Genomic DNA, 13,057 nt, shown 5'->3' with positions numbered 1-13,057 from the left:
ATCAGCTGACAGTATGAAAGTCAGATTTCCCCTCTGGGTCTCAGCAGTGTCACATTCAGGTCACTCACTAACTTCAACTGTCAAACTGACAAAAACATCTGACGGGACCAAATAAAGCTCAATCTGGCACCAAGCCCAGGAAAGCGACCGGCGCTTAGAACTGGAGTTTAAAAGCTGAGATGATCTGTTTTAAAAATACCAGCAGATGAAACGGCTAAATTAAGCTCATTCATACTGTAAGCAGCATTAGAGTCTAAAATAGCGTCGCCTGCCTTTAAATAACCGCGGCGTGTTGATGTTGTCGGCTTTCCGCATTTCCCTCGTCAACCACCCGGGTTGGTGTCTGCTCCGTGAAGCAGTCATCCGGAGCATCTGCCTCCGTCTGAGCTTAGCTTGGCCGCACGCTCGGCCGGGCACACAGCAGCTGGAGAGGCAGGAGGAGCGGGGAGGCCCAGGGAGGAGCGGGGAGGAGCGGGGAGGAGCGGGGAGGAGCGGGGAGGCCCGGGGAGGAGCGGGGAGGAGCGGGGAGGAGCGGGGAGGCCCGGGAAGGAGCGCGCCTGGAACCGCCGCGTTTCCTCAAATTCAATTGCTGTCACGGTGGCACTTAATATGCCACTAGGAAGAGAAACAACGGTGGACGCACGATGACGGGAAATCATCGATGCCCAGAAGAATCCTGTCACAACGCACGGTCAAAATGTTAAGAGTTGCTCCAGGCGATTACAGACCGTCGCCCAGACTGACCACCGAGAGACGCTGCAGCCCCGGGTAACGAAGGGGGGGTGACTACTGTCCTCATACAGTATACCGTCCTTTCAGTCTCAGTTTTCGCTGCTAAATCAAGACGTACTGAACCATCTTCACTGTGAATGTTCCAGATTTATCACAGTGGCTCTCCTGTATTATATGAGATGCTGACTGGGAGAATGAGCACAATGCATCCAGATAAAAGAAGACGGAGTAAAAGCGGCATTTCCCCTTCAGGGCTTAAGTGGTAACATCTGAGAGTGTGTGGGTGTGTGTGTGTGTGTGTGTGTGTGTGTGTGTGGGGGGGGGGGGGGGGGGGGGACTTTCTGCCCCCTTTTTCAATAAAATAACAATTCAGAAAAGACTTCCTGCAGTGAAGTGAATTTAATGTCTTTTTTATTTAAAAGGCCCCATAGAAACCCATTAAACAACAGGCCGCTGCTGCACCAGCAGAGGGAACACCTGCAGTAAAACCAAACGCCGCCCCCCCTCCCCCTTGCTGCATACGGGCCTGCAAGGCTGGTTTACATTACATTACATCTTACTTTCTATTCACGGATGAAGAGAAAGTAAAAATACTCCATTACAAGTAAACGTCCTGATTTTAACGTTTTAACGAAACAAAACGAACGAGACAATGAATTCATCAACCAAAGCAGGAATAAAAGACGCCCTGATGGCAGCAGCAAGAATTCACCAGAGTCTCGCTGTTTCACTCCAATGACTGAACGACCTGGAGTGTGTTTACATACCTGGAAGCATGTAGCATCATTTGCAGTTTGTTTTGTATGTAGTTTTTAGGCTACGTTCATTCATCAAATAATCATTATTATTCTTGTTATTATTATTAGCGCTAGTCGTCGTCGTAGTGTTCTTATGTCACCGATGCCGTTGGTGATCCAGCCTCCATGTTCCTGCCCCTACATTCTGTAATAAGTCTGACAAATAACACTGGCGACCATAACGGTGCTCATCAGTCAGCTGTAAGCAAGCATCATCCTGACACACTCCTGCCCTGTAAGCACACAGAGATCATTATTTTGCAAACCCAGCTAAAATCTATACCACTAACAATCTATTTCTCCCCTTGTAGCCACCTAACACACACACACACACGCACACACACACACACACACACACACACACACACACACACACACACACACACACACACACACTAAATGTCTCTGGCATTGACTGTGCACGGAGAGGTGGAAGTACTCAGACAAAGAGAGTGATTAATTATTCAAGCGGGCTCACTGCAATCCATTACATCACATGCATTATGAAGCAGTTTGATCTACAGCACCTCTTCAAAATCTATCGCTCTTAAAGACCAAACTGAAACGTCAAGTAAGAAGAACGCAGACGTCCAGCATCTTTATTCTCTCCGTCTGAGACCCGAGGTCTCCCGGTACTGTCCCTTTAAGCCCCTCCCCTCTTTAAGCCTCTGCTTTGATTGGCCGGCTGGACCCTCCCGCGTTCCCACAGACTGAGCAGTTAGCTTGGTGACACACCGAGGGGGGGGGGGCTGACAGAAACAGTTCCAAACCAAAACCAAAACACTACAAACGGTTCACCCACATGGCACAGTAGTGCTGCAGCAGAAAATGCAAAGAAATATCACATTTCTACTGGTTATTTCAGCATTCAACGGGTTTTAAAGACATTTCGCTTGTAAGTGATGGTTAATTAAACAAACGTCAAGTCACTCTGCATTTATCTTTACTGATTGACGGCTCTTCCACTCTGTGAAGTGGCTGAACACGTAGAACACGCAGAGTTTTATAGGGCCGATCAATCCGGCGTGTAATCAGTGTGTGTGGCAAACTCACCTCCATAGTGCTCAGGTTGCATCGATGGGTTCCTGCAAACCAGCCGTCAGCAGAGCACTGGTCGATATCGAGGTCCTGCAGATTAACGTCCACTCGCACCACGCCCCTGCAAGACGGGAGGACAACGTTAACGCCGCCCAGGGACGGAGAGTTTCAGTGCAAAGCCACAGCTCTGTTCTGATTGATCCTGAAGGTGAACCTGAGACAAATATCTGAATCTGCTGCAATCAGGATGGATGACTGCTAAGACTCAACCGTGTGTTCAAGCTAAAACAGAGACTACCATTAGACTAAGATCAATCCGTCAAAAAGAGGATATGCAGGCGGCCATTAGCCAGACTCTTCAGGCTCTAAATGGAAATGTAAACTCATGGATCGCTCCATTACTCCCATTCGCTTTTGTGATAATTTGCAAAACAACATGAGGTCGTGTTTGTACTGGAAAGGCTGACGAGGAAAACGGGGTAAAGGGGCGGGGCTGTGAATTGATGACTGTGGCTGATTGGCTGAGGAGGGTCAGGTGGGGAACAGAGAGGACAGAGTGAACAAACAGAGCAGGAGGAAACATGCAATGAGCCTCATCATGTTCTACTAAGAGCATTCAGACAAACATGAATCAGCTCAACCTGGGCTCAGCTGATGATAACAGAGCTGAGTGAAGGAACTAGAGTTACCATAGTAACTACAGGCGATGGGCCCAACCTGTCCTCTCCATCTCCTCTCCTGTTCTCCAGCAGCTCCTCTGCTGCACAGCTCCCTTTGCTCCTCTTCTTCACATGCGGTCCCTCAGACGTCTCCACTCTTTGTCCCTCCTGTCCTCAGACCTCCTGTCCCATAGCCACTAAGACACTAACTCTTGACCTCGGCTGACTCAACACAAAGTATAATTAATTTGCAACTGCACGAAGCACAGATGTCGACGGAAAGCTGAGCATCGTTAAACACGCTGACCTTATTTAAAGGACCAAACTCTCCCCTGGCTCCATCTCCTTCACTTTCACAGGTAGGCGCCTGTGCAGATACTGCTGCTGAGGCGCATTCTTCCTGTTTACTACAGCCGAGTCCCGGTGGACGCGGGCCGATTGCGACGCTCTTTATGCCTCTGCTCGTGTTATTAATAACTGCTGCTCTTGCCTTGGGGCTGACTGACCTGACTGCCTTTGCGCTGCTGCTTGTTTTGCAGAAAAAATTACTTCGGTTTCAATTCTGCGTTATGTAATAAGGTAGGAGACACACACACACACACACACACGCACACACACACACGCACACACACACACACACACGCACACACACACACACACACACACACACACACACTGGGAGAGAACACGGCCATTTGTTTCTGATGTTTCTTCATTAAACTGACTTTCTGCTGGAGTATTCGCGTTTGCTTGGCTGAGGCTTTTTCACCACCGCCTCTTTTTTCTTCTGCTCCAAACTCTTCGGGCGATCTTAAGCATAGTAGCCAACGTGGGCAATTTGCCGCATAATACAGCTCCAGCATGTGTCTCTGCGTCTGAAGCTTCCACGCTTGAGTCTAAGGCGAGGTCTCAAAGTTGACTTGGCGAGTCGTCGCCTGAGAAGCGGCGAGGAGCTGTGGTCAACATAAAGAACGCACATGTCGCACATATTTATAGAAAGAATACTGAGTCAAAGGTATTTAGTAGTTATACACTTTGATACATAAGCACTGACAGGAGAAGAATTTCTCAGGCGTTTTGTGTTTTATCGGCTTAAAATGTCGAACCTTTCTGTCTCTTGAAACATCCTTAGCTGTAGTAACCTCATCCTGCTCTGTGTGTGTGTGTGTGTGTGTGTGTTCTCTGTTTGAGCCTTAATGTGATATGAGATAATGGCAAGCGTCAGTCCCCAGGACGCGTTCACCACTTAATCGATTATAAATTGTAAAGGAGGGCCAAAAGATCAATTAAGGAAACTGCTGGAAATGTGTGTGCCTCATAAGTTCTGTAGGCAGTGAGGAGGAGACTGTAGGCCCATGCTGAGATTCTGATACTTCAGTACGGATAGTTTTCTCCTGGCGAGCAGCGAGGGCATGGAGACGGGACCGGACTATCACAGGGAGCTGAAGATGGAAACACAACGCCCCCTCCTTTCATCCTCCTTCTTTGTGGGTCTAAAGGCCACAGAAGCTGAAGGAGGAGCAGGGAAACAATTCAGTATATAAAGTTCTGAATGTGAGGGAAAACCAGGAAACCTTTTCTTCTTTAGCATAACCCTGCAGTCAGAAAAACATCATGTCATCACGTACCCATCCAACATGTTGATAAACACACGCCTCTGTGCTCAGAGAGAAGCACGGTTCATGCATTATGCCATAGAGAGACCACAATGGCAGATCTGTGCAGCCGTCCAGAGAAGAGCCTGATGGAAATGCATTAGGCTGACAGGACGAGCAGAAGCTAATGTTAGCGTAGCCGCGGGGCAGTACGCTGCTCGTCTACCAGCATCTCAATGTGACCCGGCTCCTTTTATTGAGTTCTGTCGACCGCCATCAAAGCAGACGGGACACCCGGGGCGACGCAGCTGTCACAGAGAGCCAATCACAGCCGTGTTCTTTGAGAGGTGGAGCTTTCCGTCACGCTTCAGACGCTTGGGTGGTTTGACCTGACAGAGAGCCGCCTGATCTGAGGACGGAGCGCTTACACCCCCTCACATCCACAATATGGATGACTTCTCTGCACCATTAAGGCAAATACAGATTCAGATCCAACATGATCCAGAACCCCACATGCTCCTCCAGACTCAAACATATGAAGTCCATGTTTCAGGAAGTTACACGGTGACACAGTTAGATTGTGTCACATTAACCTCTCATTATTGAATTCCTACATTTACCCTCGTCATAGTTTTGACTGTATAAACTGTCTGGATGCTAAATAATGAAATCAATATGTAACTATTGATTACTATTATTATGATTACAACTTTATTTCCCTAACATTTTGACTTTTGATTTTTGCTTCAACTTTTTTGCCATAAACATATATATTCCATCTTTTATTTATAATAATAATAATCAAATAAATAGTATAGTACAATATAGTACAGTATAATATAGTTTAGTATAGTATAGTATAGTGTAGTATAGTATAGTGTAGTATAAATACAGTGTAGAATAATGTAGTATAGTATAGTATAGTACAGTGTAGTAACGTACAATGTGTTATAATGTAGTAGGGTGTAGTATAGTATAGTATAGTACAGTGTAGTATAATGTAGTATAGTTTAGTATAGTATAGTATAGTGTAGTATAGTATAGTATAGTATAGAATATTACAGTGTAGTATATTGAGTACGTGAGGGAAGCTGGGCTGTTTCCATTTACTGGCTGAGTCCCAGTGACGTCAGCGGTGTGCACAGCAGCACCTCAGGGACCCTTCACCCTGCCAGGCTCCGTTGGGCTGAAGGTCATCTCAGTTCATGCACAGGGATCATCTCAGAGCTCCTTCATCAGCACTCATCCACTTCTCCTCTTATCCTGCTTTTCCTCCTGCTGTTTGATCCCAGTTTAGCAGCACAGTACGGCGTTTAGCCTCGGGCGTTGTGTTTTTTTCCCCCTTCCTATTTGTGTCTGGGTGGCGTCCATATAAGCAGACGCTGCCGGCCTCCCACTCAGGACGACGTCTGAGTGTCCCACAGCAGTCTGCCTGTCTCCATATGAGCTGCCTGTGCTGCCAGCTACTTTGTCACAAAAGCTACAGAGCAAACCAGCAACATCCAAAGACACCACACGTCAACGTCAACGTCCCATGAGACGTCACATTTAGGTTAACTGAAACCATGTATTTAGTCACTAGCAGTGCCATAAGCAGGTTAACGTGTTGTCAGTGAGTGATTATTGCGAAATAAACAGCTGAGATACAATCACCCGTTGACAATACGTTCTCCCTAATGTATCTTATTACTGCATCTGAGCAGTTAATGTGTGTGTGTGTGTGTGTGTGTGTGTGTGTGTGTGTGTGTGTGTGTGTGTGTGTGTGTGTGTGTTCTTCCATCACAGGCGATCTGCTCTCCCTGCACACACCACTGCTTCCTCTCCTCTCTCCTGTGTATTTACACTTTCTAAACATGTTCAAACAGGTCTGTGTGTGTGTGTGTGCGTGTGCGTGTGCGTGTGCGCGCGTGTGTGTAGCCAAGTTTCCATTACAGGTTTGCACAAATATAGGCTCTTTTGTTTTTAATCTGCAAAGATCTGCTGCCACTAATAAGTTTAGTGATGAAGATGAGAAGTAAACATGGAGCAGCTCTCCAACATTCATCCATCATCATGCTCTCCTCAGATGTGTCAGATGTTTGGTCTCTAACAGAGAAATGAGCCTGTGCAGGTTTCCGCTGACATCATGTTGTACTAAGAGACAAACGTGAATCAGCTCAAAGTGAGCCGAGTGAAGGAACTGGAGGTTCAAGTTCATAGAAGTTTGATCCTCCTGAGGAAGTTTCTGCCTGCCAGCTGAAGAGACGCCGTGTGAGAAGTGCGATCCCGACACCTTCGCTCAAACAACAGGACGATCTGTCGCTAACACGGGACGGCACACTCCACACACACACACACACACACACACAACGAGGCGCGAAAACAGGCGGAAAACAAGCAAATTAAGTCTTCGTTCCCACGTGCCAGACGCATTAAACGCAAAAACGAATCACCAGACAGGAAGTGAGCGCTGCGTCGAAAGGCTGGGAGCAAGATGGCCCACGCAGGGTTGTTGTTCTACATCTTTCATTATTAATTCATTGTCGTATTGATTGTGCGTTCATCTGTAGGGGAAACGGAGCAGAGCGGCGAAATTAGCCGGCGTTTGCCTCCTCCCCTCTCTCTCTTGTGGACCTGAGACGTCGGCATCTGAAAGATGTGAATGGAGAAGCCAGAGGACGAAGTCCTGAATGACAAAAAGGACGCCAGTGGACGGAAGTGAGAGATATTTTCTGTGGATAGAGACGTTCGTATTTCAGAGAGATTAGGGCCATGGCGAGGGATTGAGCGTGATGGAACCAAGGTGTGGAGTTTATCCAGATATGGTCCTGAAGGACATTTTCACTCAGTAAACAAACCGTTATCTCCCCATTCTGAGAAATATATGGCAAGGCAACCTCTACTCTAATGTGGGCCTGTTTTCACTCATTTGCACGAGAGTTTTTCGTAGGACAGTTTTGAGGACAAGACCATGTTCACCTGGTTATGTTTTTGTAAATTGGAGCTTTTTGGAGATACATATTTCTCCAGTTAGTTGAGTTTGTAGGTCTTCCAATAGAAAAGCTATTGTTTGTGCAGAAGCTTTGAGGGACCGTTCAACATGTGTTATGGATCCATACACGTCCATTCAACACACTGAGGGTCCACCAGAGCAAATATCTCAAAAATGCTCCATCATCTCAGTGACCTGGATGAGATGCAAGATTTGTTGGAATGTGACTTTAAGGTTTCCTTTGCAAGAGTTTGTCCACTCAAATCAGTCATCTGAACAACAGCTGAGTATTCAGCTTAATTTGCGATCAGATTACTTGGGCGGAAACCCAGCGAGCGTGTGAAGCTGTTCTGAAAGGCTCCAGGTCTGGGAGAACAGCGGGCTGATAGCTGATAGCCTATTACAGCGTAATCACTGCAGGTTTGGACTCATTTGCAATCCGTGCCTGCCTGTGAGCGACTTCAGTGTATCAATTAAAGATTCATCGAAGGCAGAACACACAACTAGCGATCCAGATTAAATATTCATTGAGAAGATGTCGGTCAGGATCCTATGGAGCCTTAACGCTCCACTGTTCCTGTACGTATTAGGACCTGTGGCATAAACACGGCACATTACACCAGCAGAGGTGGCTTAGGGACAGGAAACACTAACAATCTGACATACTGACGCTAACTACTTTATTCCTCATCTGCTGATGAGCAGTTTTAGGGATTGCCTGGGTCTCATTATAGATTGAGCAGCATCACCCTTGAAAAGGGGAAAGAAAGGGCACAGAAGCTTTCCTGAGTAGTAAAGCGAGCAGCTGAGCCAGTTGAAAAATGAATTAGGCCTGCAGCCAGAGGTTTCTACCGCTGCTACATCCAGAGTTATTTTTAGCATCCCGGCGCCTTGTCAGCCTGGAGGAGAGGAGAAGAAATCCCCCTCTTAGAACAAGAGGAGGCCAGTGGGAAACAGCGTCCTGTGGATAACAGGCATGTTTAAGGGCAGAGCGAGGCAGGTGTATAGAACTTCACTGGTCTGAAATCTCTCTGTGGCTGTGTTTCAATCCCAACTACCTCTATTTAGTTTGGACACATGGAGTCCAAACTGTGCGATGGAGACGGCAATGGTTGAATATATATTTGGAGATGCACATATACATTTTTGTTCGCTAAAAACTAAATGCCGTTAAAGTAATTTGCTGATTGAGGAGGTAATGCCGACAGTGACGTCATTCCACCTCCCAGCTGTACGGTGAATACAAAGCCAGCGGACTGAGGAGGAAATGGGAACTGAAACTTCAGTGGAAACATCTCTGTCTCCTGGATCCTACAGATACTCCTAAAGGAGCTTGGAGACGTTTCAGAGTTGCGTTGCCTCGTACACAGCTGATCGCAATACTCCCACCTGGGCCTCCGATTACACAGCGGCACGTTTAATGTACGGTCATACTTTTGTCGTCACACATTAAGGTTTTTTTAGGAGCTTTCCTCGTCTTCTCGGAGCTCTAGAGCTCAAATAAACCTGACTTGATGATTGGATCAGGATTCCATCTTCACACCAACATAAATGTTTATCTCATAAATCCAAAATGTCATATTCTTCTTTACATAGCAGTAAATAACATCACATGTGTCAACTCCAGCTTCATGGACAGCTTTCAGGCTTTCCACTCATTTCGGAAATGACCGATTGATCAGTAGCCCCGCCGCCACTCACATCCTGTCTGGACCTACATGCTACTTAAAGTCACAACCTCCACATTATTCCTTCAAGTATTCATCATCGCTCACATACTCAAATATTGAAATACTCTACCATTACATCCCGGGGAGAGTTTGGTTGTAGTTTTGTCCATCTTACCTTTACCAGATCACAACCAACGCTGACATTTCTACCACTTATCTGTCGGGGGGGCTTACCTGAATTCCGGGTCCATGTTGGGCTTCAGACCATAGAAAGCAGCCGATAAGGTCAGAAGCCAATGTGGAATAAAATTCCCATTTTCACATTCCAAGTAGGGTGCAGACCACTTCACGTGCGTCTTATCCGGGATAAAACTCTCCCCTCTTTTTAGAGAATTGTCAATTGATCTAAAATCTTGGCTCAGCACCCTCTTCTGGAAAGCCGGCTTCTTCCTGTCCTTGACATCGTGGTACCATTCCGTATCTGCTGTGCGGTTGTGCAGATGATGGTGGGCCACGCTGGAGAGGTCTTGGAGGACGATCTCTCCACCGGCCCTGGTGGCTTGGAGAAGCATCGAGGGCGCCGCAGCGAACGAATCCCCGCTAAACGTGACGACGGCCCGGCGAATCTTGGCATCTCCCTCCAGTATGCTCCTGACCAGGGCGTGGTACCACTCAATGTCCCGCCAGAGGCTCTGCTCCCTGGACCTGTTGGCTTGCAGGATCATGTTGAGGAAGTTGGTGGCGTGCAGCATCGTATCCAGCACGCTGCTCATGGAGCCATGTGGGACTGCGTGTGACCTTCCCCGCTGAGAGGTGAGCTCGTACCTGACGGGAGCGGGAAAAGCAAAGACTCATAGACATAAACATAGACAAAGCCCATTTTCTGGACAAACATGCTGATAATGTGTTACATTTCTGGCTCTAAGATTGAAATATATTGATCCAAGATTCTGCAAGAAATGGAGACGATACTGGGTGCTGAGTTGGTGATGGAAGCTGTGCCTCTGCTGGGGCTTAGTGAGGCTTGTCCTGAGTTAACATCCTGAATGAACTTTCACTGCCAGGAAACAATATTTAATTTCACTGCTTAGGAGGCAAAGTTCCTTAACTAAAGAGTTGGCAGAAAAACCCTAATGGAACATTAACCACTGCAATACTTCACATCTGCGTCACGTGAATGGTAATATTTTAAGTATTTTAAGGTCTAGGCACCATATTTACATCATATTGGGTCACCTATGTGTGTGTGTGTGTGTGTGTGTGTGTGTGTGTGTGCGTGCGTGCGTTTGTGTGTGTTATATTTGTATTTTACACCAGGAGGGTTGCATTTGATAGACTTGAGTGTGACTGAAGGTTGATGTGCTGAATACAGACACATGTGTGTATTGTACCTTTTTAATGTCATACTGAGAGGCAGCTTTTGATGAAGAAAGTTTAACTAAATTCACGTGAAAAATTACGGTATTTAAAAAAAGATGTCAAAAGTTTGTAGACAACTTTTCATCAATTAATATTTCTTAGGAAGATTTGCTCTTAAGAATGACATTATGAAAAAACACATGCAGCTGCTTGACGTGTTTAGATCCCCACACACTCCCCACCGAGTCTGGGACTTAATCTGGCTGTCACATCATATCCACTCTTACCTCCGTGAGCAGTTGGCTTGTTTCAGGGTGGCGGAGTCCCCTGTGTGCAGAAACGCCTTGACCACCCTGGGGAGACGCTCCTCTGCGTTCTGCGGTAGCCCCGTGGTCCCCGCGCGCAGACGGTGCGCCAGCTGAGCCCCATACAGCGGCTCAGGCGCTGCCGTGTCTCCCAATACTGCGTATTTAGGACTGGACCCGATCACAAATCCCACCTGCAGAAGCAGAGAGAGGAGGGAAGCAGCCATGTCCCTCCGCAGATGTTGCTGCTGCTCGGAATGTGCAGCTGCGGGCGGGCGGACGCGATTTCACGGAATCGACCGAATCGCTCCGCTACAGCGTCACTCCGCCACTTGTAGGTTGATCCCGCGAGCGTCTGCTGTGGAGACCGAGAAACGTGAGGAAACCCCCGCTGCCGCCGCCAAGCCCGACTCTTCCTCACTGACGCCACATTCAGCTTGTTGATGTTAACAATCCTCTTGCAGCTGTGCGCTCTCTCTCTCTCTCTCTCTCTCTCTCTCTCTCTCTCTCTCTCTCTCTCTCTCTCTCTCTCTCTCTCTCTCTCTCTCTCTCTCTCTCTCTCTCTCTCTCTCTCTCTCTCTCTCTCTCTCTCTCTCTCTCTCTCTCTCTCTCTCGGCTCTGCTGTGGTGGCGGACCTCTTCCTCTTCCTCCTCCTCCTCCTCCTCCTTATGCGCGCTAGTCTTGATTCGTCCCTGAACGATCCGTTCTTTTTGAACCAACCTTTCAACCCTGACAAAGTGTTCATGTGTTCACATCCCCCGCAGGGTTGATGCCACCTCAAAGTAATACAATTTTGAAATATCAGAAAACAATATGACTGATGACATATTTTGTCAATGACTAAGATAAAGTGAGTTTACTGGAGCTGAGCTGAAGCTACAGTACCTCTGATCGGGGCTCAGGCTGCTGATGAGCCGGAGATGAGCAGGAGATGAGATGATACTTTACAATCTTACAAACAACGCGTAACAACTATTTGTTGTTATTGTGTTAATTTCTTTGTCGTGTTGGCTCAAAAGGACGTGAGTTATCCTCTGAGTGTGTGTGTGGTTGTTTGATTGGCCTCACTATGGCTTCACAGAATGGACCAAACCATTCTGAACCCCGACCCAGCACATCATCATAATCTGTCTCTATCTCTCCTTCATTTGATTGCTTCAGACAGCAGGGGGAGATTATTGTTTAGGTTCAACAACATTTGCTGTTTTGTTATGTGTCTCATGATGTCATCATGGATCCAACTTCCCTTCAGGTCCAAACTCTTTCTCGTTCTGGCCAGGAGCCAACTTTAGGGTTCCTAATTTACTGTTATTATTTGTTTAGGAACAGTGTAGGTAACAGGTAGAGGGGCAAAGGTCAGGAAGCAATCTGGATCATTGTTTTTGCAGATATGAGTCAAAAGAAATGAATCACTGAATGAACTCTAAATGCCCACAGCCTTAGCTGAATGAAGGTGTGTGTGTGCGTGTGTTATTATACTTCTATCTACAGTATTTTCAGGAGGCAGCAGCTCGTCACCAGGGTGACAAACGCTCTCACACATGAAGGCGAAAAGCAGCGGTGAAGGAGGAGAAACAAAGAAACGCAAAGAACATTTCAAAATGTCATTAATTGAGAGTTCAATGGAATGGAATAAGGTTCAATGATGTAGAGTGAGTGTTACTGTATAAATTCATGTATAACTGAAGACTTCATTACAAAACTCTCATCTTCTTAACACTTTAATGTGCAAAAGCAGTGAAACAACAACATAATCAATATTCTGGACAGGAAGCATGAACGTGCTCTTACAGAAACTATTCAATCCTCATTCTGTATGCTTTAAAGTATAAGAGCGTGAGCGGGAAGACAGACGTGTGGCTCATCTGATGAGCTCTGATCCGTTTAGTTGTGTTTTCCCCTTAAAGCGATTTTGCAACGAGAACAAAATG

General features: G+C 46.7%; 1 protein-coding gene across 4 annotated transcripts in view; it reads right to left on the bottom strand.

Moving 5' to 3' along the window:
* The window catches only part of gpr158a (G protein-coupled receptor 158a), a 34,016-nt gene extending 22,410 nt beyond the window's left edge, over positions 1-11,606 (bottom strand). For all 4 annotated transcript variants that reach the window (XM_076140401.1, XM_076140400.1, XM_076140402.1 and 1 more), the window contains exons 1-3: positions 11,109-11,606; positions 9,697-10,287; positions 2,583-2,688 (exon numbers count right to left, since the gene is read on the bottom strand). In XM_076140401.1, the coding sequence (XP_075996516.1) occupies positions 2,583-2,688; positions 9,697-10,287; positions 11,109-11,353 (942 nt within the window). In that variant the 5' untranslated portion in view covers positions 11,354-11,606. The remainder of the gene's footprint in view (positions 1-2,582; positions 2,689-9,696; positions 10,288-11,108) is intronic.
* Positions 11,607-13,057: the final 1,451 nt, after the last annotated feature.

The sequence above is a fragment of the Genypterus blacodes genome, unplaced genomic scaffold (genome assembly GCF_046128005.1).
Source record: "Genypterus blacodes isolate CSIRO-AG114 ecotype Tasmania unplaced genomic scaffold, CSIRO-AGI_Gbla_v1 ptg000589l_1, whole genome shotgun sequence".
Lineage (NCBI taxonomy): Eukaryota > Metazoa > Chordata > Actinopteri > Ophidiiformes > Ophidiidae > Genypterus > Genypterus blacodes.
Note: the sequence above shows the minus strand (reverse complement) of the source record. Positions and strands in the feature narration are given on the sequence as shown.